The sequence below is a fragment of the Penicillium pulvis genome (genome assembly GCF_028828015.1).
Source record: "Penicillium pulvis strain IBT 33274 chromosome Unknown contig_23_segment0_segment0, whole genome shotgun sequence".
In the NCBI taxonomy this organism is placed as follows: Eukaryota; Fungi; Ascomycota; class Eurotiomycetes; order Eurotiales; family Aspergillaceae; genus Penicillium; species Penicillium pulvis.
The window spans coordinates 1867586-1882759 of record NW_026643075.1 but is presented as its reverse complement, the minus strand read 5'-3'; the positions used below and the strand labels follow the sequence as shown (position 1 = coordinate 1882759).

Below are 15174 nucleotides of genomic sequence, written 5' to 3'. Positions count from 1 at the left end.
TTTCCAGGTCAATGACCCTTAGCTAACCCCCGCAATACCCCGGACCCCGGACTTCCCGATCCTCGGCAAAATCTGTCTCAGTGATGACGCCCAAACAATAATATGATACAACATAATTTAATTGTCATGGACAAAAGCAGCTCTATTACTGTTCTACATGTTTATCAATCATTATGAGAACGATTTTCTGGACTGTATGATGCAAGCGCCGGCAAACTTATTGATGCTGGTATAGCCTTCCCTAGCGGCAGACTGACTAGCGTTGAACTGCCGACTTTCTCACCTCCACTTACCGAAAACTTCTAGCTTGGCCTCAGTACCATCACATGATCACATGATATCCAAGAAGGACCTAAAGGCTGTCTTTTTGTGCACATTACACCCCACACCTTTGTGCAGCGAATTGTGGGGTCAGGGATATCCGGGCTGCCAAGTGGGTGGCAATGGGAATAGCGGACTTGAAGTATGAAATCATTTGGGACGAAAACTTCGTTGCATTAGTTTCCGCTAATTCTTGCTTTGTTTTTGACTTCCATTGAATTCTAAACGGTCATTCTCATTCCACCATTGGCACAAACCACACTTCCGGTAGTCCAAAGGCCATCCGGTGTGCAGAGCATTCCTACAGTACCGGCAATCTCACTCGTGAACGCTGGTCTCCGTCCACCCATCTTTTCTTTAATCAAACGTGCCTGCTCCTCTGTGATTCGGCTCATGGTGTCCGGGTCACTCTCATCCAACTTGCTTCCAGGAGTGTTATCCTGGAAACCTTGAATATCGTTCCAGAAACCTTCGCCAGCCTTGAAGTACATGTCACCTATCACAGGACCGGGGTTAACTGCATTGACAGTAGCCCGATCAGCCAGCTCACGCGCCCAGGTGCGTGTCATGGCCTCAATTGCTGCCTTGGTGCCACCGTAGATCGACTGGCCCACGAAACCCATTGATGACGACACGCTGGAGATATTGATGATGCGGCCGCTGCGGTCTGTGGGGAGGTAAGGGGCAATTGCCTGGGTGAGGAGAAGGGGGGCGAGCACGTTGATGGTGTAGTGCCAGTTGAAAAGCTCGGAGTCAATGGGGCCCTTGGCGGCGTCGTTCAAGTTTCGGTCGGCTGAGACACCGGCATTATTCACGAGAATATCAATCTGCAGTTTTCCAGATGATCCAAATTTCTTTTTTGCGGCCGCAAGGATGTCTTTTACGGCCTCCTCAGGCTTACTCAGGTCCGCTTGGACACTTTCGCATCGAATTCCATGGGCCGCGGCCAGCGAGGCGCACAGCTCGTTTGTGGGAGCGCGCGAAGACTCGGATGTGAAGTTCAGCAGTAGCGAGACACCCTTCGCAGCGAGATTGCGGGCAATGGCTTCACCAATACCTGGAGCTTTTATTAGCGCATTGGAGCTTGTCGTTCGTCGGGCCTGGACTTACCCCGGGATCCGCCAGTGACGAGACCAAGCTTCCCCTCCAGAACGCGGTTTGTGTTTGCCATTTTTGAGTGATGGATCAAATATGCGGTCTATCACCTATGCAAGACAAATAACCTGAGAGTAAACCGAAAGAAGTTGCCAGATCGTGTTACTTTGTACCCCGCCTATTTAACCGACGATAACATTGAGCCCCCGCAGCTCCACCCACGCGGGGAGGAATTGCCCGTTTGGACACGCAAATAGGAATCCCGGCTAATTTCCTCTTCTTACCCCATATTATTCCTGGAACTTTTCTCCAATCACTCCAACCGGACCTTTAATCGCTTAAATTCCATCGCGTTCTCCTTGATCGCAATCTCTACCGGTAACCGCTCCATACTACTCGCCCCGAAAAACCCGTGCACCCCCACAGTCCTGGATAGCACATACTCCGCGTCCGACGGTCGCGCAATTGGACCACCATGGCATAGCACCAGGATATCCGGATTGACTCGCACAGCTGCATCTCGAATACCCTGTACGAAACCCACACAATCCTCCAGCGATCGACCGCTCAGCGCTCCGATCGAACCAGAGGTCGTGAGTCCCGCGTGAGCGACTACGACATCCGCGCCCGCCTTAGCCATCTTGATCGCGTCATCTTCATCGAAGACGTAAGGGGTCGTCACGAGCCCTTGCTTGTGTGCCTCTGCGATCATCTCCACCTCACGGTCGAAACCCATTCCCGTCTCCTCGAGGTTCTGCCGGAATTGGCCGTCAATCAGCCCGACCGTGGGGAAGTTCTGTACACCAACGAAGCCGATACGCTTGAGTTCCGCGAGGAAAGAGGGCATCTCGCGGAAGGGATCAGTGCCACAAACTCCGGCTAGAACAGGGGTATTTTCCACGACGGGAAGAACCTCTGAAGCCTGGTTTAGTGCAGATGTTAGCTACGGAAGGTGCCTTGGCGCGCGTGAGACGGTCGCAGTCCAGCAGTGGAAAGGGGCGACGTAGACACACCATTTCCACGACAACTTTATTAGCATCTGAGTAGGGCATTAACCCGGCCAGAGAACCGCGGCCAGCCATGCGGAATCGGCCCGAGTTATAGACCAGGATTAGATCGGCGCCGCCTTCCTCGACTGACTTAGCAGATAAGCCAATTCCTGCATAAGGGCATAGTCAGTAGAGCCTCTATTGAGTAGATCATAAAAGACGCAGTTATATGGGCAACCTTACCTGCACCGGCTCCGACGATGATGGAGCCATCGGCAACTGTCTTGCGAAGTCGCGCGAGGACTTCTTCGCGATTGGCCGGACGAGGCATATTAAGACCAATTCAGGACTTAATTGTGTCTCTCAATTTTGAATTACTTCACAACCTTGGAAGAAGAAATGTCAAGACGAGGTGAAGAGGAAGTGAAATGAGGATGTAATTGATGTCTCATACGTTGTTGCTTTCTACCCCTCATTGCCCCACGAATTACCTCATTCTACTTCACAGTTGCCTTGTTACTTCGCATGTAGCATGTAAGGAGGTCCACTGCTAGTCTTTTGAAATACAGACATATTCTAAATTCCGTGGCCGACGTCTCCAAATTGCGACCATTGTGGATTCGGAAAAGCACCCTCCAGGGCTGCAAAATCGAGTGTCGAATTCCGAATATATATTCGTGGCTGGCTCGGCCCACATCTGCGCGATCGGATACATCCAAAAGCTCCGGTGAGCTAGTCATCTCCGGTCTTGAATACATTTTATCCAAGGATACAAGCAATAAATGTAATTACATTTACATAGAAAAGTGAGTTTTATTGCTTCCTTAAGTTCCGTTCAACGTTGGAAATAAGCCAAGATTATTCCATGTTTGCCAGTTGGTGCCCAAGGTGTAAACATACTTCGAGATCGATTTAAACATTAATCAATCATCTCTCGACTACCAACCAAACAATTGGAACGGGGAATCACTCATCTAAAGAGATGAAATTATGCTCGAGTGATAAATCGGCACCCGGAAATGAGTGATCGGAATAATGGAGAAGGTACCTAGTGTGCGATTCTGCAGACACCGATATATTTACAAGTTTTGTTGGAATATCTTCATTTCAGAAGGACATATCTGATCTTTCCGAAAGATTCTTGCTCTGTAATTCTCTCCGCTGGCTGTTCAAATCAATGGATGCTCGACCGACGGTTTATCCCCCAATGAAGCATGCGCTGTGTCAAGGGAAGGAGAGAAAAGATCCCGGGACGAGACATTTCGCTGCTGTCAGGATCATAGATGTCATGTCAGGTTTTCTCCTTTCGCGGCTTGCCTATCTTTTTTTTGTCTTGCCAAGGTCTTCAGCAGATCATCTCTGATAATCTTCTTATATCCAGACCTCGTGACCCTTGCTACTAGCCACACAACTCGCAAAATTGCGACGCCCGGTCTCCTGGATACAACGTGGAAGTTTTACTTTCTTTATGGCTCAATGCTCCGGATGTTGTATCCCAGAGCGCGTAGAGGACCTATGGTGGATCTTGACGGATCATCAAGAAATGCCACATGATGCTTCGTGCTATTACCAAATCACGAGGGCCCGAGGGTGTTGGAGGATAGAGGAACTCGTAGGTTATGCCGTGCTATTTAGAGGACTCCGACCGTGGGCAGAGGGTTTCCCGTTGGGTTTTCATGCATGCAGGAATGAACCATCGCGGAGCTGCGGCAAGGATGCGCGATGTTTTGCGTCAGGGTTGAGGTTTGACCGGGATCACCTAGGACTGCCCTGCAGGAAGTCAACATGAACCTACACTATCTCGAACCTGACATGGTTAGCTTTGTCAGTGCCTGTCATCAAGATCGAGGCCGAGCCCTGGATATACCAAAAGCACGTCACTCACTGAATCGAATCACTATTATCAACCACATCAGACATAACATGACAGATCTATGGCGAATATGCGTCGTACGTTGCTTATCAAAATCAAACGCTTCGACCCATTGGGCCCAATTATCGACTCCCATAGCATCACTGTGGTGACCGCTAGACGACATGCTAAGTAGTGTGTTGACTTCGGCCAAATGATATGTGTTGTATAGCTTCATTCATCTCCGAGACCCATGCCAATTCATCAGCTAACTGATCACGCAAACAACAATGCTTTCAGTAAACAAACCCTCCCGCTCGCCACCTAAGCTCCTTAGAGCAAGTCCCAAGGTTCAGAAATAGCTATCGTTCAGGGACTCCCAATCAAACCCTCTTCCACGTAACAAGTTCGTAGCCGCGATGTCGCATATCCACTGAATATGCAGGGGTCAACCTATCAAGTGACCAAAGAGGCAGATTAATCTCCCACAGGCCAGGTAAAGGGCATGTCGCTAAATTGCGTGGAGTTTGCTTAAACACATCCACCAACATGACGTTTCCGCTTACGCAACTCGTGCAGATTTGAGTGTGCTAGTTCAACTACCCTGCATCCGCCGGTTTTACAGTACAGACCCCGATACATATTCGTGGCACGATGGTATGTATTCATGTACTGTATGCAATAATCCAAGAAAAGAAAAAAAAACCTTGTCCAATGATATTCATTTGACACCTCGACGTGGGACTTCCACAGATCCTTCGTACCGGACCTGTATATCCGGTCGTATATGTCTCCATTTGTGTATGTAAATATGACCCTCATTTTGACCTGCATGACAATGAACAGTACGTTGCTCCTCCATCCACCGATGATTATACTAAGCCACACCCACTCTACTCATCCACTCTATCGGAACGCAAAGAAAGTGGCAGTGGCCCTGCCGGACATGACCGTAGTCATCCCTACCGAGCCGTCAAAAGCTTCGTAAAACGCTTAGTGCCTACACACTCCACTAAGCAGTTCGGCCCGGATCCAGATCGAGCCCAGTGTCTACGAATCCGGGATTCGTCACCTCCTCCCCTACCACGGACGAATTCTGTGATTTACGTTCCCCGCTCCTACTCCACTTTGAGCTCTGTCGGCCGGACCCTGTGTGTGCCGATCGAATGGGAGTGCTGGGTGTGGGTTGGGTCGGGTGTGGTTTTGTAACGCAATGGTTGGTGGGCTTACTTATGGAGGGCACTTGATTCTGTCCAAGGGTATCCTGGGCTGCAGGGTGCTTATAGGTCTAGAAATACGCGCTCGGGGTTGTTGACGGAGTTTCCGTTGGGGTTCATATGTAGGGTTTGAGGGGTATATGAATCAGGCGTGACATAGGTAGAAGTTTCGGATGTGGGAGCCGTTAATCAGGGTTACTGGTCAGATGTTCGTGAATCATGGAGCCATCTGGGGGTCGTTTCTCATGAAAGTGAAAACAAGTTCGTGCGCCGAAATTGGTTTTAATATATGTGATCCACTTTTTCCGCTGTATGAGGTGTGTGTGGCTTTACCTGGGCTTATCTGGCCCCCTGCAGATATCTGTCAGAAAATAATCTCCTAGATAACCCAACGTCTTTGGAACGGAGCAAATTGATTGGAATGATATTTTGTTTTTGTGAACCTGCAGACTTGGTTTCTTTTCTTTTCTTTGTCGCCCGCAGGCTGAAGGCTAGTCATATTATCTCAATACGTGTAAACTACCTCCTTCGTACCCCGTTTATCCGTGGATGGGGCCTGTGGATCACTGCTGTAAGCGAGGATCAGGGCAATGATTTTCGTTGCTATGTAAGCGGTCAGTTGGTTGCCAAGGCTTTGATCAGATATCTGTCCGTAGAACAGCAGTACGCAAACTTCTTGGTATCTACTGTAGTACGCGATGGCCGCGACAGGAGCTGATGCGTAAGAAGCTTGAAACTAGGCAAACTTTATTAGGCGGAACAGTCGACTGCGGACAACATACGCACTAGATTCCACGACGTGTCTGAAATAAGTAATGATTTCGTGCTATTATTATTGCCGGTATCATGCCATTATTACTAGTCATAAGTAATGACGTAGCGCGATTCTTGCGCTGTTTCGGTTTTTATTGGTATACGGGTTCCTTCGCAAGATATGGGGAGTAGCTTCATAGCTATGGAGTAGCTAGACTACGTACGTAGTCAAGTTAGCGAGAAGCATTGACCAAAACACTAGAAATAGATCTGTTATGTATTATTTCGACCCAGATTCAAGATGCGTTGACATGCGCCACAGAGCGATCGGGGCCGAGCGTTGATGGAGTGGTTGTGTAGGCAGCTGCATAAGCCGGGAACAGCAATCGCCTGGAACATACAAACACCGGGACAATGGTGCCGGATCGTCTATGGAGTATCCCGTGAAGTACCGAGCGAATGAACGTCAGTGGTTCGTTGACAGGGGCATTTCTGGAAGCCAGGCAGCAAGGTTGAAGAGAATGAAAACGGGGCTGTGGCTGTGTGAATCAAGTTATTGGGGAGGCCTGGAGGTGAGAAGCTTAGCGACCAGAAAACTGGTACCGTTATGGGGCTTGTTGTTTTTACCACGTGTTTTTTTCTCCAGTCCCCGATTAATTTATTTCTAAGGTTGATAAGCGGGTGTCAAAAATTTTATGCCAATTATGTCAGTTGGGTTTAGACTTCTTTTGTCCCAGTGGTTCTTTATCGATCGAACCAATCGATTAGATTTCATTTCCTCTTCATCTACAAAATACCCCGATGTCAAATTCAAAGTGTGTTACTAAGTTGGGGTCCAAAAAGTAATCGCATTGTAAGCTTCTTTGGACAACACCCCGATTCAAAAGGACCAGAACGCCCTTGGGATCAATTTTACAAGCCACCAAGATCCTGCGGCTGGCGTATAAGATAGTGCAGTAGAGGCCGCGTGGGCAGGCTTGAGTAGGTGCAGCAGTCGTAAATTAGTAGCTCCATAGCACTAGTAGGGATGGGGGATGGACTTCAGAAGCTGGGTCCCAATTGACGTCAGACTAGGCTTAATATGGTAAAAGGGAGGGGACTGGCCACGAGTCCCTGCATTCAGGGTAAGAAATGGCGTATAAATACCAAGACTAGGTGTAAATTAAAAAAAAAGGGTCCGCATGGGAAAGGGTTAAAAAAAATTAAAATCGGAGGAACCGCACTAAAAAAGTCCCTGACAAGTCAAAAACAGTGGCGTAATCTTCCAAGGCTGGGCAACGTACGAATCATGGGCGTGATGCGAGCACTAGTTTGACTAGTCAGGATAAGCAGGGAAGCATAATCGCTGGATCGGGGCTAGTTCAGCCCAGTGGGGGACAGATATACGTAGACTGCATACGTATGCCCCGTTAAGCGTCGTCGCCGAGCAAATCATCGCTCGGCTTGATACACCCAACGGTTCAAATCTAGGATCAATGTCTTTTTCAGTGGTTTTTTTTTCTTCATATCGGGTCTGTGACCTCTCCCCCTCTTTTGCTTTTCTCAGCACAAACCACATAACCCTTGAGTCCAGGGTCAAGATCGGGAGATGTAGAAGCTTGGCTGATCGGCAGACCACATGTGGCTGGCTTGTGCCATTGAGGGGCTAGGAGTCGTAATCGGTCTGCATCCTGAGGGTGGAACAAGAGGTTTTGCTTTGTAGCGAGTATGTGCACGGGGACTTCAGGACCCATTGTTATTTTGACTCTGTATTTTTGACCCCATGGCACTATCAGACATCAAAACAAGGCGTTGACAAGGAGTAGTCAAATTCATACGTTGCTGACTTACGTACGCTGGGCGGAGAGTCCCCGCGCAGACACAGGTTCACGGGGCGGGGCGGTAGACGCGTACGAGTACGAGGGTTGCACGGGCTAGGAGTGGCTCCCCCCTGGACCCGTAGCTGTTTTTAATTTTCGTTCGGGCTCTGTTCAAGGGATGTACGCAACTAGGGGACGTAGGAGCGATCCCGGTCTTGCTTCTAGCCTTATCTGCTTACGTGGTCGCAGGTGGCTCGTAATATGTTTCGTGTATGCGAATAAACTTGAGATAGAAAAAATATTCGTTTTGTCTTCCCAGTGAAAACTCGGTACAAGATGCCACTTACAGAAAGCATTTATGTCGATCGGTAACAAGGGCACATTATTCTTCAGAACATTTGAAGGTATGCATTTAGACTTCTAAGAGCTTGGAATCGATAGCCCTGTAGATCAGGTGGGTTATTCTTTCTTTCGATGGATCAAAATTGTTTTTTTTTTCTCCGGTATAGACATCTTCCAGGGCCCTGCAGGACTAACCACTAGAACGGAAGGAGAATTAATCGGGACGATAGGGCTTCGCAACCATCCAGTCTTTGCAGAGCCAATCCCCACCGCCTAAATCTCGGACCCGGAGGTGAGTTCCCAATAAGGATAAGTGATGAGCGCAACATCATCACTTACGTATGTCCCCGGACTCCAGCGGCTCGCCCCCAAGCCCAGCGCACTGTACAAAAAATTCAATAGACTGTTTCTGTCAAAGGAAAGGGGGTCCTCGTGATACGCTTTGTGTATAGCTATTGTCAATAATATAAAATGCCATCTCTAAAGATATTCCCGAGAGGCAAAAAGCATGGCTAAAGAAAAGCCCGACCGAACTGGGTGATCCAAGGAATCGAGTCCCTGCGCCGATTATCGTTCCCAGGGTCCATGGAACAAAGGGTAAAAAGACTTTCTGGGCCGTCTTAGATATTTTACAACTTTCTTTTTAATTTTAATTTTCCCGTAGTTCACCCGATATGAACAGTTCTGTTTTAGAGTACCACTTCGCTTGGCCCAACCGAAGCCCTAGTCGAATTGGGAATCCAGGTGGAGTCGGAGCATCGGTGGACAAGCTCCGATATGTTAACACATATAATCCGTCTGCAATCTGCGACGGGGAATATGAGCAGAGAAAAGCAAAACGAAGAAAAAATAGAAAATCAAACAAAGTATAATCAAAGCCATGATTCAAATTACCATTGGCGTGGACCAAAGTAGATCTTAGCTGACGAGTCCGTCCCCGCCAGGGTCGAGATGGGGCGGGCCGGAAGAAACGGAGCCCGCGGGTCTGCACAGAAACCGCCATAGTTCCAGGTGTGGATTAGGGGTCCTGTCGGTACTGGGAATATTTTTTAATCTTTTTAGTCTTTTTATTTAATTTCATGTCTCCATTTCTTATTTGATTACCCAAATACACACGTATGCTGTTTTCCCTTGTATTGCCCAAGTGGAATAGCTCCACTCCCAAGCCCGCTCGGTATCAACGTATGAAAATACCTGGAGCTTCTGGGGGAGCCTCGCCGAACAGACCCTGGAAGCTTGGCTTTGCCTGGCGCCATATTTAGTATGTTTAGTACCTGAAATGGAACATTGCTTCGTAAAATTGTCTTTTTTTTTTTTTTCTCCGAGTCTACTTCTTGCTACTGTATCCTTCATCCTTCTTGACTTTCCCTTTGGTTTTGATTCCCCTTAACCATTCTTTCCTTCTTGGGTCATCTTGGTTCATCTCGCCTATCTATCACGCATCTCGTCTTCCCCTCCTTGCCACTCACCTTCCCGTCATATGAAACCAGGAGCCAACTCTATTTCTTGCAACACAGCCGTGATATAAAAGGAACCATTCTTCGATCTTCGATCTCTTCTTAGGAGCCTGAGAATTCTCTGGAAGAAAGTGACTAGTGCTCGATTCCCAAAATTCACGACCTAGCAATTTTGTGTATTTGATCACCTCAGCCAAGATCCCCAGGCCGGTTTGCAACTGCCGTTGAGAACTGTGTTCCCCCACGACGGATTTTGGAACAACGGGAGATAAAACGAAGAAAAAAAGGAACCCGATCATCGAAAAGGGAAATTGTGAAAGTTTGTGTCGGAGAACATCAACGTCGTGGGAAACCGGCATCCAGACTCTTATCTACAACGACAATCGCCAGCACGAGCTACCCCCCGGTCATTTAAGGGTGGGGATCGACCCTGTTATTTATTTTTTGAGATCGCCTCGATTGCGCTCTCTGGTCTTCGCCACACCTTCTCCGAAGAAAAAGACACGAAGTACAGCTTCGAGTCTTTTTTTGGGTTTCTTGTTAGGTCTGCAGGCCAAAGGTGCCTATTCTAGGGCCTAATGTTGTCGACGTGTTATACGACACAGAAAACAAACATCTTCCGGGAACCACTGGTACGTTTGTAATGCCCTGTTAGGGGTGCAACGGAGACACAAAGCCCCCTCTCATTCCTTCTCTGTTGTCTCTCCACCCTCTTCCGTTTCATCTGTAATTTGTCAGATCATCTCGAGTACCTAGACCCGGCCGAGCGGGTAAAGTGAAGGCGAAAATACTAATATATATTCATTTTCTAGTATAATTTCCCAGCCCCGGTGACCGTGCATCGGGTCACTGAGGAAATGTCCGTCAGCAGCAGGGCGAACATTGTATCGATCCTCAACAATGACGACAATCCGTCGTTTGCTGTCCGATCCAATCCTAGAGTTGGCGGGACATTGAACTCTTCCCAGTCAGAGCCGCCGCACCAGTACCAGCGCCTTCCATCCGTCAGCGACGCATTCTCGCGCCCGCTCGCATCATCCGAGTCCCCCACAGTGTCCCCGCGAGGATATCGGCACCCATTAGATCCTGTCAACGAGGCCGTGCAACCCGTTTCACCAGGCTCCTCAGATGGTTCAGCCTACGACTACCTACTAAGCCAACCGTCATCAGTCGGTTACCACCCGTACGCCCGGCAGGACCTGCGACGGGACCCATATCGGTATCCTTCTCGCGGGCCTGCCCCACCGCGGACACCCCCAGAGATCCATTCCGCTGCACCATCAGAGAACAAATCCTCCCAGGGGGCTGGTATCCGGGGGACAGGGCGAAAGAACAAGTATCCGTGTCCATATGCTTCGAGCCATGGCTGCTCGGCCACCTTCACAACATCCGGCCATGCTGCTCGCCACGGCAAGAAGCACACGGGTGAGAAGAGTGTGCATTGTCCCATTTGCAACAAGGCGTTCACTCGCAAAGATAACATGAAGCAACACATCCGAACCCACCGCACACATTCCGACGACATGCGCTCGACCACCTCCGAGCCGGACAGTGAGACACGATGGGCTATGTCAAGACCTGATTCTGGATATGCTACTGCCACCCACCATCGGACCGTCAGTCAGACTACCGATGCGTCTATGCCACCGCCTAGCAGTGCACCACGCCTCCCTTAACGACTTGTGCAGTATCATCCAGTCCCACTCCCCGACTGGCTGCTCTTTTATACTTCCTCACAACCTGCATACGGATTCTCCTTTTATCTCCTGACGAAACCTTCCTCTAACCCGCTGCTGCGCAGTCTGCATCATTTTCTCTTATCCTGTCTCTGTAGCGCATTTTCTGCCCCGGAGTTTTTTTTGTCTTTGATTCTCGAACATACATAGCCAATTGGCTTTTTTACCTCCTCACACCACCTCGCCCGGCTGGTCACTCCTGACTGGGAGTGATCCGACGGGCAAAGAGGGACAGACTTCCTAAAAGGGGTCACCTATGTGTTTGGGTTCTTTTTTTGGTTATTATCTTGCTTTCCTGTTGTATATCCCATGTACCATTGCATCTGCTTCTATATTGTGTTATGAAGAACCTGGATGGTTGGACTAAGCCAACTCGTTTGAAGGACTGGAGGGTGATGTGCTTTTGTATAGTACTTAGCAAGGATCACCATGAATGGAATGACCATGTGTACGACCAGTTCTGGCTGCACCGAGCAACATAAATTTTTTCTGATTGATAAATGAGTGACAATCGCAAGTAAATTCCTCAAATCCGTTTGGACGGCGGGATCAGCCGAAGTGTGTTCCGTGGAACGATTGTTGACGAGAATCTACCTATACTTCCAACGTTATCTCGCTGTATTATCCGACGTCGTTACATAGTAAGTTCAGATCTTTCTCACTTTAAACAAAGAGTCGATGCCCAAATAGCGGTCAGATAATGATTCAGTCTTAATTGACGGACCTGTTCCAGAAGCGACGAACTAGCCCACCGGCAAGGCTTAGCCACTCCTTGGGGAAGAATCCCTGCAGCATGACGTCGCGCGCCTGGACCATCTGCCTTGTCTTGGCCATGACAGGTCGAGAGTTGATCCACGGCATCATCCGATCGGTCGCTTATTCGATGGTAACATTGTCCCTGCGACACTTTCCTTGAAGCTACGGTCAGCATCTGCACGGTACGACGTCATATCAGTGACTCCAACTGTGCGATATTAATATATAGCAAAGAGGGAACTCACTCAATTCTAAGAGTTACTTTGCCCCCCTGTTCCCCCCAAAATTTACTTTCAATTATTGATACACAAATATCATCATGGGGAAGTAAAAATTGTCTTATCTAACCTGGAATAATATCACAGCCTACAGTCTCTCAGCCACGATTCAAAAGTGCCCAGCCTCATTGATCCCTGCTCCTCCAACGACGTCACGCCACCTGCCCCGCCTCGATTGATTTTCCTTTGACTTTCGGCTTATTGTGATCTTCTTTCGACAACACTTTTTTCCCTTGTCCCTGTGAACGGTGACAGGCTTGAAATTCTACGACATTTTTTTGTTTTCTTTGAGAAAGACCCAAATAAACGCCCCCCTTTTCTTCTGAGAGAGGCCCCACGCGGAACCATGGCATACTACGATGACCGCCGGTACCCTGCCCCGCGCGACCGTGCCCGCCCCGTGAGCTACGCTGCAGACTACCGTGACAGCCCCCGCTATGAAAGATACGAGCGACAAGTCTATCCTGATGAGTCGGTCGAGGAAATTCAGCGCGATTACCCACCCGGTGAGGGGTATGTCTATGAGCGTGGCTACGACTCGCGGCGATCTAGGCGCCCGGTCTACGAAAATGTGCGCCGTGCCTCGTCCGTTAGTGGTCATGATCCGTATTACGATGGGTATCGCTCACGAGCGCGACCCTCTCGCGACTATGATGATCGTCGTATGTATTGACCTCTCGTATCAGATGTGGATGTGACATCTGGTCTTTCTTGGGCGCATTAGTCTGACTCGTATATACAGGACCGCGCCGCTCTAGATACTCTTCTCCATCAGCCAGCCCATCTCCACCTCGCCATAGACGCCGCAAGTCATTCAGTGAGCAAGCGATGAGCGCCATCGGTCTGGGCGCTGCTGCTTCCCGTGGTCGTGATCGTGATGGTCGTGGCCGCGATTCATCTCGTCATCGCCGCTATTCTTCAGACTCTCGATCGCGTAGCCGCAGCCGTGATCGTGAGCGTAAGCGCCGTGAACGCAGCGAAGGTCGCATTTCTCAAGCTGCTCGTGCCGCTCTCACAGCCGGTGCCGTGGAAGCCTTCCGGTCTCGCAAAGATCCCGGTGAATGGACCGGTGAAAAGGGCAAGCGCATTCTGACTGCCGCGGTCACAGCTGCTGGAACTGATGGCCTCGTTGACCGCGACCCGAACAAGCACAGCAAGCGTCACATGGTCGAGTCTACTCTGGCAGGTCTTGCTGCTACCCATTTCGTGAACGGAAGCAGATCTCAGTCCCGAGGCCGCAATTCCCGGAAATCCAGCAGTGGCCTCAAAGACTTGGCAGCATCTGGTGCGATAGCGGCAGCAGGCAAAGAGATATACGATCGTTTCTCTCGCTCCCGATCTCGTGCTCGCGAGCGAGGTAGATCTTCAGACAGTGATGATGACCGGCGCGGCTCAAAGAAGCGCAGCAAGAGTGTCTCAGACTACATCAGCAAGGGCATGGCAGCCTTGGGCCTGGGCGAAGAAGCAAACAAACGTTCAGATGATGGACGTGAGCGAGGCGAGCGGCGTCGACACCGTGATTCGCGCCGCCGCGATCGTTCCGACTCTTATTCCGACTCCGACGCAGATAGCGACTATTACCACCGAGGCAGCAGCAGCAGGGATCCGAGACGGGACAGAGGCTCGAGAGATGTAGGTCGATACCGTTCCATGGACGGAAGATATTCCCAACCCCCTTACCCCTATAACAATAGGCGATCGGTAGCCCCTAGCGCGTCGCGCGGAGAGAACGGAGGCGACAGCGCAGCAGTCACCAAAGCGGGCACCCATAGCCATTCCAGTTCCGAGAGTGATTCTGACTTAGGCGACAGTGATGATGAGAAGAAGAAACACAAGAAGATGCAGCGGGACATGATGTTAACAGGTGGCCTGGCCACAGTTGCCACTGTTCATGCGGCACATAGTGTTTATGGGAGTGTTCAGAAGCGGAAGAAGCGTCTACAGGAACTAGAGGAGGGAAAGATTACGCCCGAGGAGGCGCGCAAACGCAGGATGAAGGCCAATGCGATGGACGTTTTTAGTGTGGGGTTAGCGGCACTGGGTATCAAGGGAGCATATGGAGAGTGGCAGGAGGTCAACGAGAAGCGCAAGGAACACAAGCATTTCCAGGAAGAATGTGAGGAACGAGCGAAGAAGAGACTCATAAAGCGCTCACACAGTCAGGGTGCCCCTAAGCGGCATCGGTGGCCTGATGAGATTGAGTACCCGCCTTCAAGAAATGGGTCGCATGCCTACAACAATGCTTCCATGGAGCCAGCACAGATTTCATATTAGTGCCTGGATTATGGATTTCCCTTTGATCTGCGTTTCGGGCAGGAAATGAATTTATGATTGATGATGCGACGAGGCTTTATCTGGAATCGTGGTATGCCGCAATGTTCCTCTTATGTTTTTATTATTATTGTTAAAACGAATCTTATGAAACATGATTCTGATTTGTACACTCTTGGTGGGTTCTCAACATGTGTTTTCCCACGGAGTTTCTACTCGCCGAGTCAGAAGATCCATTAGGGCAAGCGGGGCATTCCATAACTTTATGTAGCTCCTTGACAGCCCGTAAGCCCACGAGGCTGCAATAC

At 49.6% G+C, this 15174-nt stretch overlaps 5 protein-coding genes across 5 annotated transcripts; 2 read left to right on the top strand and 3 right to left on the bottom strand.

Annotated features, from left to right (window-relative positions):
* Positions 1-542: 542 nt before the first annotated feature.
* On the bottom strand, positions 543-1492 carry N7503_004975 (SDR family NAD(P)-dependent oxidoreductase; the record flags this gene model as incomplete). Its single annotated transcript, XM_057064522.1, has 2 exons — positions 543-1378; positions 1432-1492. The coding sequence occupies 2 exons, from the start codon at positions 1490-1492 to the stop codon at positions 543-545; spliced, it is 897 nt and encodes a 298-aa protein (XP_056922265.1).
* Positions 1493-1729: 237 nt separating this feature from the next.
* Positions 1730-2736, bottom strand: N7503_004974 (TIM-barrel enzyme family protein; the record flags this gene model as incomplete). Its single annotated transcript, XM_057064521.1, has 3 exons — positions 1730-2338; positions 2430-2575; positions 2649-2736. 3 exons carry the CDS (start codon positions 2734-2736, stop codon positions 1730-1732), a joined length of 843 nt encoding a protein of 280 aa, XP_056922264.1.
* Positions 2737-7729: 4993 nt separating this feature from the next.
* Positions 7730-7960, bottom strand: N7503_004973 (uncharacterized protein; the record flags this gene model as incomplete). Its single annotated transcript, XM_057064520.1, has 1 exon — positions 7730-7960. The coding sequence occupies one exon, from the start codon at positions 7958-7960 to the stop codon at positions 7730-7732; it is 231 nt and encodes a 76-aa protein (XP_056922263.1).
* Positions 7961-10682: 2722 nt separating this feature from the next.
* On the top strand, positions 10683-11501 carry N7503_004972 (C2H2-type zinc finger protein; the record flags this gene model as incomplete). Its single annotated transcript, XM_057064519.1, has 1 exon — positions 10683-11501. One exon carries the CDS (start codon positions 10683-10685, stop codon positions 11499-11501), a length of 819 nt encoding a protein of 272 aa, XP_056922262.1.
* A 1440-nt stretch (positions 11502-12941) lies between these two features.
* N7503_004971 (uncharacterized protein) lies at positions 12942-14869 on the top strand (the record flags this gene model as incomplete). The annotated part of the gene is made up of 2 exons (XM_057064518.1): positions 12942-13257; positions 13338-14869. The coding sequence occupies 2 exons, from the start codon at positions 12942-12944 to the stop codon at positions 14867-14869; spliced, it is 1848 nt and encodes a 615-aa protein (XP_056922261.1).
* Positions 14870-15174: the final 305 nt, after the last annotated feature.